At 37.0% G+C, this 19,570-nt stretch overlaps 1 protein-coding gene across 1 annotated transcript in view; it reads left to right on the top strand.

The window, feature by feature from the left end:
- The window catches only part of ASCC3 (activating signal cointegrator 1 complex subunit 3), a 514,213-nt gene that overhangs the window by 354,840 nt on the left and 139,803 nt on the right, over positions 1-19,570 (top strand). Inside the window, exons 17-19 of the mRNA XM_048844924.2 lie at positions 13,948-14,067; positions 18,333-18,497; positions 19,305-19,391. Coding sequence (XP_048700881.1) covers positions 13,948-14,067; positions 18,333-18,497; positions 19,305-19,391 — 372 coding nt within the window. The remainder of the gene's footprint in view (positions 1-13,947; positions 14,068-18,332; positions 18,498-19,304; positions 19,392-19,570) is intronic.

Genomic DNA, 19,570 nt, shown 5'->3' with positions numbered 1-19,570 from the left:
GATCACATTATGTCTTGATGTTTGGGTATTTAAGATATGTTTCACTCTTTTATCCATGTATTTTTTTGCTTTATTATTTGTCATTATGTTAGTCTTTTTTTTTTTTTTGGTAATTGTTGTTTTGTGATTGGAGGGCCAAGTTATATAAAAAAGAAAAAAATATGAGTAATACTTAAAAACCAAACATAAAGCTAAAACAGATGTAATGGTTTCTGAAAAGTGCAGGTCTAGTCCTTGGTACCACTTTTCATAGAAGTGTGACGGTCAGGGTGAACAAATGGCCAGATTTGGTGTCTCTTAGTTTTTGATGGGTTTGGATTTCTTGTTTGAGACTCTTTTCAATCCCTGTTTGCAGGAAGAATCCCTGCCCAAGTAGATTTGTACATCAGTACAGCCCAGGATATAGTTAGGGCTTCAGCACCTGCCTGAAAAGGTTTCAGCTACTTCAAAGAGCATTAGCCATAAAATACTATGGAAGGGTGGAAATGTTCACATGTACTTCCCATCCCTCCCATCTCCCACACCACCATACAGTTAAAAAAATATCTGGAGGTTTTGGAGTGTAGAAAGGGTTCTGGACAGGAGCACCTCTTAGTGGTGCCCCTCAAGGAACCTGGTACAGGCTGGGGAGCAAAAGGAGAGAGAACCCCCTCCTGCCACACACCCCAGAATAGGAGAGAGAGACATGAGCGTTAGAAAAAGAAGCACCTGTGACCAATTGCTATCCCTTTTTCCCCCAAAGTGAGGTAGCGCAAAGGGAGAACAGCACTGGAGGGAGCTTGGTGGATCAACTACTGTTCTGAGCACTGAGTTCCGTGCATTTGCTGCTACAGAGCTGACAGCAGTCCTGCTGTACTCCTCTACTAATACACCTTTGATCTGCTTGTGGGAAGAAGAGGAGATGGGGCCTGTGAATCTCCCACCATTTTCCCCCGACCAAGATTTCATACAAACATAGAAGATTTGGGTAAGAAGAGACCTCAGGAGGTCATCTAGTCCAACGCCCTGCTCAAGGCAGGACCAATCCCAACTAAATCATCCCAGCCAGGGCTTTGTCAAGTCGGGCCTTTAAAACCTCTAAGGATGGAGATTCCACCACCTCCCTAGGTAATCCATTCCAGTGCTTTCTCTTGCTCGCTCGCTCGCTCTCTCTCTCAATTGAAAGACCAAGGTTAGTCATTAATATACTTTAATAAAAATTGAGGGTCAGGGAAAGAAAAGGGGGAAGTGAAGCTATAAATCTAATAGCTGTGGTAAAATAGAAATGAAACTCTGAAAAGAACATACTGTAGAATCCATCAAGTCTTTCTGTTGCGTAGGTAGATCAAGCATTTTTATTGATACTTTCTAACCCAGACTTAAAGAGTAAGTCAATACTCTGTCCATGCAAAAGAATGTAAACAATATGTCTAACAGAGTAATTTGTGCCTCAGCTAACTTACGTTCCAATAAATTGGGCAGGTAACACAATATCCAAAATAAAAAATTCAAGCAATACTGAATAGCAGACTTGAAGTAAACTGAGCCATTTTGTCAAGCACTTTGAACCAGAAATAGCCCCTTGATTGATTTCTAACATATGTCACATTGTGTTATTACCACATTTGTATATATTTGGCATAACTAGGTTTGTTGTCTTGAACACATCCTGTATGCATGTCTGGAGGACCTGTGCGCAGTGAAGCAAAAATTCCAAAACTTAATGTGAATGGAGATCTTGTCTATTCAGGATCTACTGGAAATCTGTCACCTCAGCACAAGTTGCAGTGGAGTTTTTTCTTGACACCAGTTCATGAGTTGAGGAAACAGTACCTAACAATTTGAGTTCTGAGTGAATAGATTTTCTCTATTTCTTTTGTATTCTGGGGTAAAAATTTCAAATAAGTGAAGCTACTAGGCTCCACTTTAAAACCGCAGTTTCTAGAGTGATAGGGTGTATACCATAAAGTGATTTAGCTAATGTTGAAATTTTCAAAGCCAACTAGGCCATAACAAAGTTATTAAGATAGTCAAGTCCAGAAAATACTATGAGGAACTTCAGAAGGACTTAATCAAGGTAGCAGAATGGTCTACATGATAGCAGATGAAATCCAATGTTGATAAATACAACGTATTGCAAAGTGGAGGGGAAATTTTGTAGTAATCATAAACCTTACAGGGTTCTAAATTAACTGTACTAATACAGGAAAGAGATCTGGGCATCACTGTGATCCACTCCGTTAATACCTAAGCTCAATGTGCAGGTTTGGTTAAAAAGAGTATCCAGGATGCAATACAGAAAAAAATGGAGAACAATATAGAAAAAAAGTATAGTGTAGTACAGTATTATAAAAATATATCAAAGATGCAGACTCATATGGAATATTGTGCACAATACTGATCACCCCATCTCAAAAAGGATATTGCAGAAATAAAGTGGGATTCAGAGGAGGGAAGGAATATGATTAAGTGGGGAAAAACTCTCATATGATGGCTGGAAAGATTGGGATTGTTTACCTTAGAAAGGAGATGAGTAAGAGGAAACATGATAAAAATATATATCAGATGTTCTCCCTGTTTCATAATGCAAGAAAAAGGAGTTATTCAATGAAATTAAAAGATGGCAAATTAAAAACTTATAAAGGAAATACTTTTACACAGAACATGTATTTAGACTGTGGAATTCATTGTTGTATGATGTCATTGAGGCCAAGAACTTATAAAGCTTCAAAGAGGAATTGGACATGTGTATGAATAACAAAACTTGCAGTTAATGCTAATGAAAAGAATAATGAAAGGATGATAAAATCTCATGTTTCAGGGTTTAAACCAATCTCTAACAATTGGATCAGAATGAGATCTTCATCAATGGCAGGTTACCACATATCTGCTTCTTCTACAGTTTCTTGTGCCTTCCTGTGAAGCATCTGGTACTATCCAGTGTCAGAGACATGATAGTGAACTAAATGGACTATACGTCTTACCCAGTATGGTAATTCTTATATCTCTGTGCATTTTGATACACAATTTCCATTAAAATATACCCTCACTTGGCTTTGAAAACCACAGTCTAAACCTATACCTTAATCTTTGATTTAATTTAGACAATATGGAGATATGGAATGCTTCATATCTATAAGTTAAGGGGTTTTGAGTGTTCCACAGCACACTAAGGTTTCAGTGATCAAGCTAATTGGTTGTTGTGCAGAAAAGGCAAAAAATCCATGAAAGGAGACAACCCTGTTTTGTGTCTCTGTCAGAAAGAAAACAGTGCAAAATTAAATAGCTGTAATATGTAACAGAAGATTGATACAACTAATAAAGGGCTTGAAAGTTTCCAACTCTCATACCCAGCTGTTGTCTGACTACTGTCCTTTGAACAAAAGGGGGAGGTAACTCCTTTTTGAGTTGAAGAAATCCTATCAAGCAGCTGTCTTACCTTATAATATCTGAATACTACATGCCAATAAAAAGTTCAGTTGAGTAGGTATGGATAATCCTATGACTGAAAAGCTAGGATTTTAGCCAAGATTTTTATATCTGTTAAGCATTTATTCATCTATTTAACTATAAAAAGTATTTTTAATAATTAATTAGGCTACCTACGATCTTTTCTGGGGTAGAGATAATATTAAAATAACAAAACATAAATTATATATGATTGAGAGGTTGGAAAGAGAACTTGGAGAAATTTCTGACAAAACTTTTTGGCCAAGAGTCTTCTGATTTCTAGAGGAGTGATGGGTTCCCCCTAAGTGCTCTGTTTTCCTAGAAATTGTGGTAAATTACAAAATCAGAGTTACTGCAATTTTTAATCATGAATGGCCTAAGAGCGGAGAAGTGTCCGTCTTTATAGAGCTGTTTTAACACCAACATTGGGGCATAATGGTTATTGCCACAAGTTATTGCCAAAACCACTTCAAGTTTTCTAATGTATGTAATAGTAATTTTCTATCTTTGTGATTTTAAAGACACAGACAATTGTATTGCCTGTTTTTAAGCAAGTTTTCTGGTATGAACTTACCATAAAAGTGTAGCTGGTTGTGCATTTGTCTTTCTAGAATCTACCTTTTTAATAAAAAGAAAAGGAGTACTTGTGGCACCTTAGAGACTAACCAATTTATTTGAGCACGAAAGCTCATGCTCAAATAAATTGGTTAGTCTCTAAGGTGCCACAAGTACTCCTTTTCTTTTTGCGAATACAGACTAACACGGCTGTTCCTCTGAAACCTACCTTTTTAATGTATGGGGAGCTATGTTAATGTATTTTTCCTGTCTTGAAGCATTATGCAAAGACTTTATTAATGAAGCTTTGCCTTTTTTCCACAACCAGCAATGGATGTAGTTTAATTAGGCCTCAACTCTCCTCATTTAACTTATCTGAATACTCGAGAAGAAATTGTACAGGCTTTTCTCAATCATTTCCACTTATTTGTGAGGGCTGCTGTCAACTCTTCCCTTTTCTAACCTGCTCCAAGCCTGTTGCTGGGACCCCTCCACCTTCCTCTCATGGGAGGATTAAGAGAAACGGGAAAAAAGGAGGGTGGGTTGTCTCCCTGTTGTCTGACTTTAGGAGCTCCAACCCTCCTTTTACCAGCTTCTGACAGAACGAGGAGTAATGGTCTCAAGTTGCAGTGGGGGAGGTTTAGATTGGATATTAGGAAAAACTTTTTCACTAAGAGGGTGGTGAAACACTGGAACGCGTTACCTAGGGAGGTGGTAGAATCTCCTTCCTTAGAGGTTTTTAAGGTCAGGCTTGACAAAGCTCTGGCTGGGATGATTTAACTGGGAATTGGTCCTGCTTCGAGCAGGGGGTTGGACTAGATGACCTTCTGGGGTCCCTTCCAACCCTGATATTCTATGATTCTATGATTCTTTAGTGGATGACTTCTCCTAAATCTCCATCCAACTGCTGTTTGTTAGGGAACTGTATCATCTCTGTTAACAAGTACTGCACTGGACACCTGGTACCTGCTAAATTGTGGCATCTTGGCTTAACCTCCTTACCTACCCCACTGGATCCCTGACCTGTGGGCAAAGTGAAAAGCTCACCCCATTTCAGCCAATTTGGCAGTGAGGGAAAAATTCTTTCCCAGCCCTGAAAGAAAAATGATGACTAGTGCAATGCCCACAACAGATCATAAAAACACAGTCTTACTCTGATTCCATGGTTGGAGGGTGGGTGTTGCTGATCTATCATTAATGAGAGAGAGGGTTCCTTCCAGAGTGCATGGGTATAAATTCTCTCCTCTTGACCAGTGCACGTGGTGGCTCACTGCCTCCATCTGATCCAGCCACTTCCTGTTCCACCTTTGGTTCCACTCAGGTAAGTCCCATGTAACCCTAATTTAGAAGAGATGCTTAAAGGAGCCCCAAACTTTTTTCTTCCTCCTTGCCAGACAAGACTTTCAGTTTCAATGAACAACTCTGGAAAACTTAGGTGTGGAATTGGTGTTTTCAAAAGCCTATATGAGAAGTGATTTGTGAGTTCTTTTGCCTCTGGAGAAGTTCACAAAACTGTTACTTGGAGTAGCACAACATATAGGATATGCCAGTTTAGCTGCTAATGCCAGTGTTAATGTGGCTGATGTCATGACTCATATATTCTAGTAGAGATAGTAATTACTGGTGGAGGTGAGGAAGAAGGTAGAAGATTATAAATCACATTGACAGATGCACAGTTCTTCCAGGACAATCACTAATTAATGTATTGTACAGCTATGATATAAATCTTTAACTGTGATGGATGTAGGAGGACCCTTTTGATGGAATCGAATGAAGGTAATTGATAACACCATTTAAGTCTCTCCCCATCTTATTTTCTAGAGATACTATTTTTAGTTGATATAATTTTATAAGATTATATAGGAATTTTTATTTAAATACATAACACACTATTACTAATTAGCATTTATGGAACAGAGCAATGTTAATTATAGTTAGTTTTTTTCCCTATTAATGATGATTATTATTTTTTAAAATATAAAGCAGGCAGAACTTGTCCAGCTGAACTTTAAAATCTTAGATACGTGCTGGCAATTGGGACTGTTGCAAAATGAATGAGTGCCCTCCTACCCAGACTCCACACACACACGTTATATATTTATTTATCAAAACATACAAATTAGGGCTCTGGATGATGATAAAGATTTTTGAATGCATGCAACCACCTCCAAAAAACATATCCAGACATGGTAACTGAAATAATTCTTAGGCCGGTCAATGGTTCTGATCCAGCGGTTCTCAAACTGTGGGTCAGGACCCCAAAGTGGGTCGTGACCCCATTTTAATGGGGTTGCCAGGGCTGGCGTTAGACTTGCTGGGGCCAAGGCCAAAGCCAAAGCCAAAGCCCGACCCCCACTGCCAAGGGCTGAAGTTGAAGGGCTTCAGCCTGGGGCGGCAGGGCTTGGGCTTAGCCCCCCACCTGGGGTTGTGTAGTATTTTTTGCTGTAAGAAAGGGGCACGGTGCAATGAAGTTTGAGAACCCCGGTTCTGATCCAATGAAAATCCATAATATCCTGAAAACATGTGATGAAGTTATGTAAAACTATATAAAGATCTTGATTCAAAGGAAGGTGAGCTAATAAATCAGAACAATAACATATCAACTGGTGCCTGCTAGTGCCTACAACAGTCGAAGTTGCAAAATGATCTCTTATAATGCTGTTTTCACATTCATAACTTCCTAACTATTGGCTTTTTTAGATGAAATTGTCCATGTTTAGTTTTTGCTGCAATTGATTTTCCTTTTTAATTCATCCATGGATGAGTTAAATAATACATGTTTAATTCAAAAAAACCTAGCTGTACTCTAGTAAATAGAGCTAATGAAGAAACAGTGTGGGCCAGATCATCACCTGGTATAAAGAGAGCTTTAGTGCTACCAATTGTCCCTTTAAGTTTGAAACTTTGCTTCAACATAGTGTTCACTGGGGATTAGTGATTTTGCTTGGCATGGGAAAACTTTTTTTAACTATAATCTTTTTAATTGGAAAAACAATCACTTCTGAGCATCGCTGTTTGCCATCTGTTAAGATTTTTAGAAGAGCCCTAGCCCTGTTGTGACTTCTCCATGTTCTTGGGCTGCTCAGAGGGCTTGGATTAACATAGGAGATAATGCTCACAACTCTGCTAGGACAGTTTGTGTTAGGGATAGTGTACGTATTTTCATTGGAAAAACATACAGCAAAATCCTGAAAGATTTCATCGGAAAATATTGGGTTTATGCCTTTTATTTGTTTCTTACGATTTATGAAGAAGGCCTGAAAGGGTGATATTATTTTTTTTTACTATTTTTTCCCCTTCCCAAAAAGTATTTATTTTTCCACTTTATTTTTACATTATAAATTCAGGTTTTCTCTGTCCTAGGACGAGTGGTGAACGAGTCAAATGATAGCATCACAAGCATTTAGAATAATTCAGGAAGAACGGGACCTTCAGTTAGAATGTCTAAAATTCTGGGTTTTATTTCTTTTTCTTAATGTCTATTTAATTCCAGTGACTGACTAATATTTTGGAGAAAGAGGAGTTTTATTAGAGAATCAACACCTTACCTCTTCAATTAAGGTATAATATCACAAGATACTTTTGCTTTTTCAGCAAAAAGAAAAACCATACCTGACGTTGTCAGAGCAAGCAGAAATCATATCTCTTTTTGAGGGAGAGGAGGATTAATTTTTGCAGGCCTTCTTTATAGGGTAAAGAAAAGAAGGGCAAAAGTCCAATTTTTCTTTAATTAATTTGCACTTTTAAAATCAGACCTAGGTAAACATCTAGCTTCATATCAAGGATAGGTAAACATCATTTTAGGGACATTCTCATTTTTGTTTGCTGTTTTGCTGTATTCTAGAATATTCTGAAAATTCAGTTTACATTTTAAATGTTTGTTTTGTTCATTGCAAAGACGAAGCTAGTACCTACCATTTATTATGATTTATTATATTCTAGTGTAACATCCAAAGGCTCTAGTTAAATCAGGACTTCATTGTGCTAGGCATTATACAAACACATAACAAATCAATGTACCAAGCTTCTGCTAACCCAGACTTGCTGCAGCTGTCTGTTATCAAACAAATGTGCCATTAGCATTGTTTTGGAACCCTAACTTTTGCATTTTCTGGCTTTGTGATTTTAACTGTGATGCTTTAATGTAGCATTATTATTTGTTTTTCTTCCATTTAATAATAAATTATCTACATTTCATTAGCTTAGACACCATCAAACAAAACTAATTACAGAAGACTTGGAAAGGTAAATATCATTCCATAGTACCAGCTGAGCTGGTATGTATCCAAATGGGCACTTAATCCTCATGCAGAAGAGTCCTAAGGAAAAGGAGTATTTAAAAGCAAGACAGATGAGGGAGAAAGTGCTCTGTAATGTTGGAATAGTACTCTTTTGGAGTAACTGCTAGGCATCAACATACTTAAATTTTAAAAAATGGAGTGCAAGTATTTCATTTTCTTAGTAAGACTAACATCCATAACAAAGTTAGCCTGTTTATGAAGAATTGTAAGTAATCTATAATATTGTGGCTGCAGATATATAACATAGAGGAATATGATAATATTTTACTAAATAGGCATGTATTTCACAAGTGTTCAGTAGCATAATTTAATGTCCTCAAACATGAATGAAATGCATCCTTGGCCCAAAGGTGGACGCAATGGAAATTGAAATGATCCTTAACAGTAACTGAATACTCAAATGGTATTCTGTAAAAACGCTACGGCTTTTTTATCCATAGCAAAGACAATATCATAGATCACACAGTTACCTTCAGTATGAAATGTAAAGCAATGCATTATAAAGTCAGAGATGTTAACAACACGAGCAGGATCACGTAATACATCTGAATCACATAATACATATACTTTAGTAGTCAGTCAGGCTGACCAGATCATAAAAAAATTTAGAGAATATGCAATATGCTGAAATATAGTAATTTTTATTGCACTAAGTTAAAAACTGAGAGTGAGAGGGGAGAAAGAAAACTGGCAAACTAGTGGAGAAAGGAATATTTTGTATGCAAAATTCCCAAAATAATAAACATGCATGACTACCTTTTTGTTCTGTGTTTGTACAGCACCTAGCACAATGGGATCCTGGTCCAAGGCGGAGGCTCTTGGGTGCTACAATAATAAAAATAATAATGAATAATAAATATGATGTGACTTAAACGGTTAAAAAAACTAAGAAGTTGTGATATGCTGCAACACTAAATTAGAGAATCTCTTAATTATTGGTCCACCACATAAATAAGCAAAGGAGTAGAATGAAATTTTTAAAGTCTGATTATTTTTTTAAAAGACCAAATGTATTGTAATGTAATTGTAATATTGTACTTTAAAGGCCAGATCCCCAGCTGGTGCATGCTAATGAAATTCCACTGGCTTCAGTGCAGCTAAACTAGCTAGGAATCTATTGAGAAGTATGCTAATGATTGTTTATGAACATTTTAGTGCAAGTAGCAATTCTGTAGGTTAACTGAAAATGCTGAAAGAAAAGGAGTACTTGTGGCACCTTAGAGACTAACCAATTTATTTGAGCATGAGCTTTTGTGAGCTACAGCTCACTTCATCTGATGAAGTGAGCTGTAGCTCACGAAAGCTCATGCTCAAATAAATTGGTTAGTACTCCTTTTGTGAGCTGTAGCTCATGAAAGCTCATGCTCAAATAAATTGGTTAGTCTCTAAGGTGCCACAAGTACTCCTTTTCTTTTTGCGAATACAGACTAACACGGCTGTTACTCTGAAACCTGAAAATGCTGAAAAGCCAAAGTAGTGCATTGACAAGACCATGAAACAACCATTTTTTTATGGCCTCTGATATGCAAGACATGATTTATCCTACTATAATGACAAGGCAGGAAAGGTTGGTGTTCACGTGATTACAGAAAATCAATAGTAAGTCAAACCAGTTACACTAGTCTATTGTTTTTCTAGATGGCAACCTGATCGTTTATCTCTTTGAGTTCAGCAGTAGTCTTATACTGATTAGCTCTTTGCATATATACTGATTAGATATAAGCTTGCAGAGTTGTAGGAATCATCATAAGTAGCAGAAGATGTCTCCAATAGGCCAAAAACACTTCAGAGGAAAAAATAAAATAAAATGCAAATGGGAGACCATTACACTGAACAGTGGCACACCATCATCTGAGGTAGTGTGTTCAGTTTTGATCACCTCAAATAGGCTGTATCTACTCTGGCTTTTTTCCCCCAGAATCTCCCAGCTATTGACTGTGGCAGAAACAATGGGAGTGGTTTTGTAGAGCGGTCACCAGCATGGTACCACAAGTTGTCTAATTCCTTTTAGAGCGAGTCTAGAAGATATGGTGGCTTGAAGAGTTGATGGCCACCGGCACCTTCTCTATACAAGAGTCTCTCCCTCCCTCTGCCCCATTGCTAACTCTGTAAAGTTGCACCAGTGCTAGCAAGATTCACAGGTTTTTTTTTAGGGACAATGAGATGAGTATAGACAAGCTATTTAGGAAGAATCTAACTGAGATAGAATAGGTCCAGAAAAGTTCAGCAGTAGTGGATCTTACATTTCAGAGGAAATGACCAAGCCTGAGATTATTTAGCATGGAAAAGTGAAGAATTAAAGAGAATTTGATTCTGATAGGATTTATTGAGCTTTTGTTTTTTAGCTCTAGCAAAGAGACTATGTTTAAAAGATAGCAAATTGATAGGTTGACTTTTTATTTGATCTTTGTATAGGGGATTCAAAGAAATGATAAGAAAAATAGTTCTTACCGTATTTACAAAATAAAAATCTACTATATTCCTGAACTTAAATATAATGCTTCTATAGTTCAGATTTATTCAGTCAAATTAGCCCTCTTCTGTGTGTCTTTACCTTTTACTCAAGTTCTTTACCTTTACTGAAGAATGATACAGCTTCCTTCTCTTTACTGGGGTAGGACAGTTTCTCCTTTCAAATCTCAAAGTATTTCTGATTGTGCCATATTTATAAAGAGAAATCAGCCTCAGGGCCAATCTGCTGAGTCCTGTGAAAGATCACTTCTGTAAAAATGTTTTTACATAATTAAATGAAAATATACATAATTATGTAAAAACATTTTTACAGATGATGTACTGTTAAGAATATTGACTTGTTTAAACTAAAACTGGAAAATTAAACTGTATTCTGAATTGCTGCTCACCTCGCTAAGCTCTTTGCATAGGGCTTTTTAAAATTAAAACTATTTATTATTGCTGTTATAATTTTTTTTCAAAGTCACAGTTGTACTGGCATAAGCCCTTGACTGATTAGTTGAAAAATTCTTACACTGACTACTTAAATAACCTCCATTTTCACTCTAATACACATTGTGAGCTGAATTTTTAAAACTCAGCCTTTCATTTTTCAGGCACAGTTTGCAGTCACAATTATTTATGTGAGCAATGTAATTATTAGTTGTCTATCCATCAGATATAAAGGTGCAATCAGGCAGTTCAGTTTCAACATGGTATGTATTTTGTAAGGCCCAGTGTTTTTTCTTATAACAGCCAAGTAACTGTTTAAGGAGTTAAAAAATTAAAACTGCTGTACTAAGACTATGTTAAATACAACAATTTAGAATTTTGTTTCTGACGTTGTTAAAGATGAAAACACCTTTATTAGTCTTTTCACTCCACTTACCAGTCCTAAATTTCCAAACCTATCAGAAGCTGCCTTCTCATTGTATAGACCATTTGTTTCATAATTACTCTTAAGTTTGCAGTAGAAAGTACTTTGTTGTTAGCCTTTATTGACCTTATCCAACAATCCACAAGAACTTTAGGTGGTCACTAGATGGCAGCAAATATTCAGAAGTAGCTTTCACTGTTTTCTCCATATGGCATTTAGTGAGTACAGTCCTTAAAAGAATGATGAGCATTAATAGGTTTTGAAGCCTTACAAACATTTGTAGATTTCATCTGCAACCCATCTACACTACACATTCTTACTATCTTCCTCCTTAGCTTTGCTTTTAACTATGGAAATATTTAATTTTGAACAAATCTAAATGCAAAATGAGTAATTAAAATGAATGAGGTAGAAACAGTGGTTTGTTTTTGACTCGTGTAAGACTTTGCTATCTTCCAGGATAGGAGCTTTATGCCTTGATGTTTCAAAATTAGATATTTTCAGGAGGGGTTTTTCTATTATTGAAAGATGTCAATATGCTACTTCAGGGTATGTACCAGAAAGGGGTTTATTGAGTCATGGGGAGAAATCAAATGAACAAATAAGTTTGGGCAGCAAATTGAGAATAAGCTTATGCACGAGATAAGATGTCTTCCCTCCCTTTCAACTGAGTTAAAGTAGCTTAGGATAAGTGTGCATTCTTAACCCATTCAGTGTCCCATGAGTATATGCACTTATCAAAATATTACTTATTTGGTGTCCATTTCTATCCTATTGGGAAACAATCCAATCTTATGAAGCATAGCCCTAGCTGAGATTTAAGTATGAAGATTCGTTATTGAAATCAAAAGGGGTTACTCCAGATTTAAACTGGTTTAACTAACAGTAGTTTTGGGATTTCAGTAATATTTTTAGTGTAAGGTTGGGGTTTTTGTTTGTTTCATATTTCATAATAATGAGTTTCCCTATTAACATATAGATCTGTAGATCTGAGAATTTGAAATTGCTTACCATTGTGTGTGTGCTTTTTTTTAAGTAAATTTAAAGGATTTATGTGAGAGACAGACTGTAAAAGCAAATTGATGTTTTAACATTAGTCATTGTTAAGGAGTTTGCCAAACAATATGGAGAGAAACAAAGCAAAAGAGTATATTTTGTTTGAGTAGTATAATGGAAATCTTGAATTCTCACAGCAAAGTTAGAATAAAAACAAAAATAATTGTTGCCTTTTGTGACTAGAACTGATAGAGAATATAACTGAAGTCGCCTTTTTAAAAAAGTAAATACGTAATGTGTCAATCAATTTGATGATGAAATACCACTAACTTACAAAAAGATTCCTGAGTGAAATATTGTTTCAATATGGTTGCATTAATAGTCTACAGAAATAAATCACCCACTCAAATTCAGTTACATTCTGATACCACAGCTGTGTGCTAAAGTCAGGGGCAGCCCTAGCCATTTTGCTGGCTGGGATGAAAAACGTTTTTGCAATCCCTCTTCCCTCCACACTGGTGACCGGACCAAATAAATAAATAAATAAGCTGGCCAATCAGCAGAGCAAAAAATAACAATATTTTTTTAAAAAAAAGGCTGTCCAGTAATAGCAAAGCAAAACAAAACACCCAGCGGTATGGCACCCCCGGAAGTTGCCACCCAGGGTGAGTGCCTTGCTCTGGCTAGTGACCATGTGTATGTGAATCTTCAAAGATAAAAGGCAGGTGAAACCTATTTTTAAAGTGATGACAATATATGAAGACATGGTAAAAAGCCTGGTGTGCCAATGTTGTTTGATTTGAAAAATATTTATATTAATCTTATTTCCACAATTTCAGGACATTTTCCCTTATAATATGGCTTCTTAAACACATATGAGGATATAATTGAAAAATTATCAATTTTAATCAGGTTGCAAACATCTCACTTAAACTCAGACAGGAAAGTAAGTTTACATGGCTTAAAAAGTTTAAAATATGAATTTCACATGAGTCTTGTTCATAGAAGAATTACAGATTCCTTGTAGTAGAAGCCTGTATTGCGTGATCTTTTCTACTGTTTATAATTTTTACATTAAAAGATCATTTAGGTACTCAGATATCTGAAACCTACTGTGAAAAAAGGTACCATGATGATTCATGCTTTAGAAATGCAGATATATAGGTGGTTCAGAAGAGATTGTTATATGATTATTATTTTTAGTATATTTTAAATGGAAAGCTACAGACACTTTCTCTAATCTACTGCTAATGGTCTGAATTCAGTATATTATGAACTTAATGCTTGTGTTTTCCTCTAATATGTAAGTTCAATTTTTGTCTCTCTTCCTACTTACAGGTTGCTCTTGGAACAGTAACTAATGTGGAGGAAGCAGTAAAGTGGATAAGTTACACTTATCTTTATGTACGGATGAGAGCAAATCCATTAGTATATGGCATCAGTCACAAGGCTTATCAGGTAGAAAATGCATTTAAAAAAAAATCTAACCTGCTTTCTGGTTCTGTAAACCTTTCCTGATGTGAGGATAAATATTTGCTATTTCTGCTTTACCTGATATCAGCAATTCTTTAAGTGTATGAAAGGGAGAAGATATTTTCTTTAGCAGAGAGTTATTTTTCAGAAAAATAGTAAGTTAAAAGGTCCCTTCTGAGTTGTCCTGTCGAACACTTTTACCCACTATCATACAAAATACGTTTTCAATGGCCAAATTAGCCATCAACGCGTAGCACTCATTCTTATGAAAACAACTATCATGCTTTAGTCACTATCAGCATTTCAGTAGTGAAAGTCAGATATGAATTATACAGTCAAGTCTTCTTGAAGCCATAGCTCTGCTCTACACATAGTATTTCCTCTGTCAAGTATTTGTTTTAGAAGATCTCACCACTGGCAGTATCATAAATTATTAGACAGAATATTTGTTAATTTAATAGATTAATAAAATTAATCATTCAGTCATATTTGAAGTCTCTTTCTTCTCGGGATCCAGTCATTTAAAGAGTTTTACTCCTTTGTTTTTATGTTGTTTTTAGATATTATTTTGTGTATTGGAATAAATCAGAACACAGATATATTTTTTTCATAGTGGAATTCCTTATTTTTACTTTTTGGTGTGTTTCATAGTTTGCAGGAAATGTAAACACCTATCTTTCTTTAACACAGCTGTATATGCTCTACTAGAGCCTTCAACAATAGTAGTTCGATAGGTAGGAGAAGAACATAAACTGGTAGGAGGAAAAAACGAAGGAATTATTTCTCTGGAAGATCTATTTATTTATTATTTTTTAATAGCAACTGTTCGAAGCTGCTTAGAGGTTTTGCAGGTAGGAGTAGTCCTGTTGGATGTAGTTTAGTGGTCAGAGTGCAGATGAGATGGTCAGAGGTTCATGATAAATGTAATTTATTTCACATCTCCACAATTTGTTGCATGGCTGCATAGTTTTTCAAATGATTATCAACATCCCAGTTTTGAGTATGTACAACGTTCACAGCAGTATGCCAGTGTCATGTTTCAGGTCCAAAATCTTTGTCCTTGTGGCTGGACGTGGGATTTAAACGATAGGGAAAGTGGGTAAGAATTTCATAGTTCTCAATACATTATAGTGAGGTGTAATTTAAATATTTTATGGGCTCTCATTTAGAATGGCTTTCTGAGTGCAGTCATCCCAAATGCATATTAATAAAACTCTTATACTCCATTATAGTGTATTTGTATATGGTTAGCCAAACTCACATAGCCAGGGAAATGAAATGTATAATATAACATGTTATCAAATACTATATCTAACTGGGGCTCAACAGTGGGAGTTTTGACATATCCTAGCTCTGTAGAATTCCTTCACACTCATGTCTCTGGCAAGCAGTACTGAGTTCTGTGGCAAATTATTAATTGATTTAAGCATATTGGATAATTAATGTAAATCTGTTTGGTAACACCAAATGATAACATTAAAACACAATTAACAGGAATAATTTTTAAAACAAAACTGACAAAAAAATGTTTGTGACATTCTTCAGCCAAACAAGCAAGTTCCAATCCTGAAGGGTCCACCAGTGCTCTGCCATTCCTGCAGCTGTCTCCTTCACTGCCACATCCTGTACTGAAGTGGCCTTTGCTCTTTTGTGTTAAGATAGAAACAGGCTATGCCTATTAGAGGTGGTGTTGATTTGAATAGCAGAGAGCAAGTAGGCCTTCAGACCTAGATATTCTCTTCTTTCTTGGAAGCATCTGATTTATGGTTTTACATTGCCGTGTTATGTTATACAGAGTGCAGGGCAGTTGTGCAGTTTCAGGTGCAGCATAACTATAGTTTTACCAGTTATGCAATTCCTTTTCCTCCCTATCCAGTTGTGGGTGTTTAATTTTCATAATCGGTATACAGTTATTTCTTAATAATCTTGATAATCTTGTGATTTGCAATTTATATATCCATACTGGCCCGCCATTATTAGCCAGTCTAGCCATTCAAAGTGCATTGATTTGCATAATCACTTCTGGTCAGATTGTCCCCAGATGTATAGTGGGGGTGGGAGTGTGCAACGAACCTTCTCTCTTCCCCCCTGTCCTTTATGTCCTGTGTAAGAGCTACACAGTATTTCAGTCCTTGCTCCCATGAGGTCTCTCAGTACCACAAAAGGTGCAGTAAGGGGGCAAGGCAAGGCCAGGCTGCACACCGTCCCACCACTCCAAGGAGCATGCTTTGTTCCCCAAAAGGCTGTAGCAGCTCTAGGACCTCGGAGTATTGGTTGATCACAGGATGACTATGAGCCGCCAATGTGGTATGGCCGAGAAAAAAGCTAATGCGGTCTTGGGATGCATCAGGCGAGGTATTTCCAGTAGAGATAAGGAGGTGTTAGTACTGTTATACAAGGCACTGGTGAGCCCTCATCTGCAATATTGTGTGCAGTTCTGGTCTCCCATGTTTAAGAAGGATGAATTCAAACTCGAACAGGTACAAAGAAAGGCTACTAGGATGATCCCAGGAATGGAAAACCTGTCTTATGAAAGGAGACTCAAAGAGCTTGGCTTGTTTAGCCTAACCAAAAGAAGACTGAGGGGAGATATGATTGCTCTCTATAAATATATCGGAGGGATAAATACAAGGGAGGGATTATTTAAGCTCAGTACCAATGTGGACACAAGAACAAATGGATATAAACTGGCCATCAAGAGGTTTAGATTTGAAATTAGACAACGGTTTCTAACCATCAGAAGAGTGAAGTTCTGGAGTAGCCTTCCAAAGGGAGCAGTGGGGGCAAAAGACATATCTGGCTTCAAGACTAAGCTTGATAAGTTTATGGAGGGGATGGTATGATAGCCTAATTTTGGCAATGAATTGATCTTTGACTATTAGCAGTAAATATGCCTAGTGGCCTGTGATGGAATGCTAGATGGGGTGGGATCTGAGTTACTACAGAGAATTCTTTCCTGGGTGTGTGGCTGGTGAGTCTTGCCCACATGCTTAGGGGTTTATGATCGCCATATTTGGGGTTGGGAATGAATTTTCCTCCAGGGCACATTGGCAAAGGCCCTGGGGGTTTTTCACCTTCCTCTGCAGCGTGGGGCACGGGTCACTTGCTGTAGGATTCTCTGCATCTTGAAGTCTTTAAACCACAATTTGAGGACTTCAGTAGCTCAGACATAGGTCAGGGGGTTGTTACAGCAATGGGTGGGTGAGATTCCGTGGCCTGCATTGTGCAGGTCATCAGGCTAGATGATCATAATGGTCCCTTCTGACCTTAAAGTCTATGATTCTTCTAACTGTTGGAGAATCCCTGTCTCTTTCCTTTTGAGTCAGATTAGGAAAACTGTAAATAAAAATGTATATCAGTTATTCTGAAGGAAAGGCCTTGCTACTTAGGAATATGGGGAAATAAAGAAGAGGATGAATTATATAACGGATTAAAGAGTTTCTAAAATAACGTCCTTTTCAACAGTTTGTCGACAGCCCATATTTGGACTTTGTGATTTTTTTTCTCTTCCATTTCAGTTTTGAATATTTCATTAAAAATATCAACATAAGAAAAAACTGAGCTTTCTTCTGATTAGGGCATTGATCCTGCAGACGCATGCTTAACTTTATGCACATGAGTAGTCCAGACCTGTTCAGTCTCTTGTAGTGGCCAGGAGGCTACTGTTTTTAGCGGCAACTGAGCTGCTGTTGAAGTTGCAGGTGCTTGGGAGCTGAAATTGTCTTATTTGGTAAGAGCCATTCTAGGCAGGATCTCTATTGTCGAAGTCCTTCAGCATTCCTAACTATAGAGATGCAGCCATGAGGAGTCTAACTACAGAGACACAGCAGGCAGGGGCAACCAGTGCTGGACACCCAGCTATGGGCTAGCAAGTCAGCCAGAACTATATTTTAGTAATAAATACAGCAACACCACCATTAGTCTTTCAGTGCTATAACTATCCAGGGTCAAGTAACTTCCCTGTTGTTGTTTTTTTGTTGTTGTTAAAATATAGTATAATTTTGATGATGGACCAGTATATCGGCTGCATTTTCTCATTTTTATTCATGTTTGGTGTGTGTAGCAGCTTTTTGTGAACTTATCGTCAGTATAACTGGTATTAATAAGGACTGAACTAACTCTTGGTGTGATAGTCATGGCCTTATTTTATTTGTTTTGCAACTGTATTTTGTTTCTGGCTTTTAGAAAAGCTGAATTATCTCGGTGAAATGCCTCATTTGTCACTTTTGTATTTTTTTCATGGTCTCTAGATGGATCCAGGGCTAGAGAAGCACAGAGAACAACTGGTGATTGAAGTTGGCAGAAAGCTAGACAAAGCCCGCATGATTCGTTTTGAAGAGAGAACTGGATTTTTTTCTTCAACAGATTTAGGCAGAATTGCCAGCCACTATTATATTAAGTATAATACTATTGAGGTACAACAACTTGTTCTACTTCTGGTATACTTCTCTCTTTTTAACCCTTTATATAAAATGGTCATGAGAAGATTTTATAGGTCATGTAGCCAATTTAACACTGATATCTTTTTCAAATCATGGTTACAAAAGAAACTGTCTGAGCATATGGCAATAGGGAAAGCTCAGCAGCATTGATTTGGTCAGATTTGGTTTTGGGTGATGATTTCTACATTCTCTGCCCCTTCCTAAGACTTAGATATCTTATCACCTGTATGTCCATTTGCAGGAAATAGGATTTGCATGCACAGAGCCCACTAACAGAAATGTTTCTGTGGGGTGAAAATGCTATAACCTTGTCATTCATGTGATAGAATTTATCAGTGCCATACAGGCAAGTGTTAGTGCACTGAAGCTTGTGTAAACTGTTCCTGCTCCATTGGAGCCTGGGAGTTGAAAATGTGTTGTATCGTTCTTTAGTTAGGCATTTATCATACACATTCGAACATAGTGTGGACAAGATTTTCAAAAGTGACTATGGATTTTGGTTGCCTCCATTTTTGGGTCTCCAACTCGAGACAACTTAAAAGCAGCTGTTTTTTTAGGAAAGTGCAGAGAAGGCCCTCTGAACATTTGGTCCTCTTTAAGTCGTCTGAAGCTGGGTATCCAATAACCAAGACACCTACTTACTTTTAAAAATCTTAGAGACTCTCTTCTTTGAGTTGTTACTGAAAGCAGAATTGTCTTTAATTTTAAGTTGGTAGGTCAAAATCATTGTTTTTGCATTTTTATTTTTAACAGTAAATGAAATCATTTTATTTTTGATAGACTTTCAATGAACATTTTGATGCTCACAAAACAGAAGGTGATATTCTTGCTATAGTATCTAAGGCAGAAGAATTTGAACAGATCAAGGTAAGATTGCATCACTTCATCCAGAAGGACACTTCTAATGGAAGTAGACCCTAATCCACAGTATCAGGTCCATAAAATGCATAACCAGTGGTTGGAGAATGAGTGCGGCTTTTAACCCTACTCTCTGAGTCCTCTGGATGTCAGGTAGTCAGGGCCTGATGGAAATGGCCCCCAACTGG

The sequence above is a fragment of the Caretta caretta genome, chromosome 3 (assembly GCF_965140235.1).
Source record: "Caretta caretta isolate rCarCar2 chromosome 3, rCarCar1.hap1, whole genome shotgun sequence".
In the NCBI taxonomy this organism is placed as follows: Eukaryota; Metazoa; Chordata; order Testudines; family Cheloniidae; genus Caretta; species Caretta caretta.
This window is presented reverse-complemented; position numbering and strand designations above follow the sequence as displayed.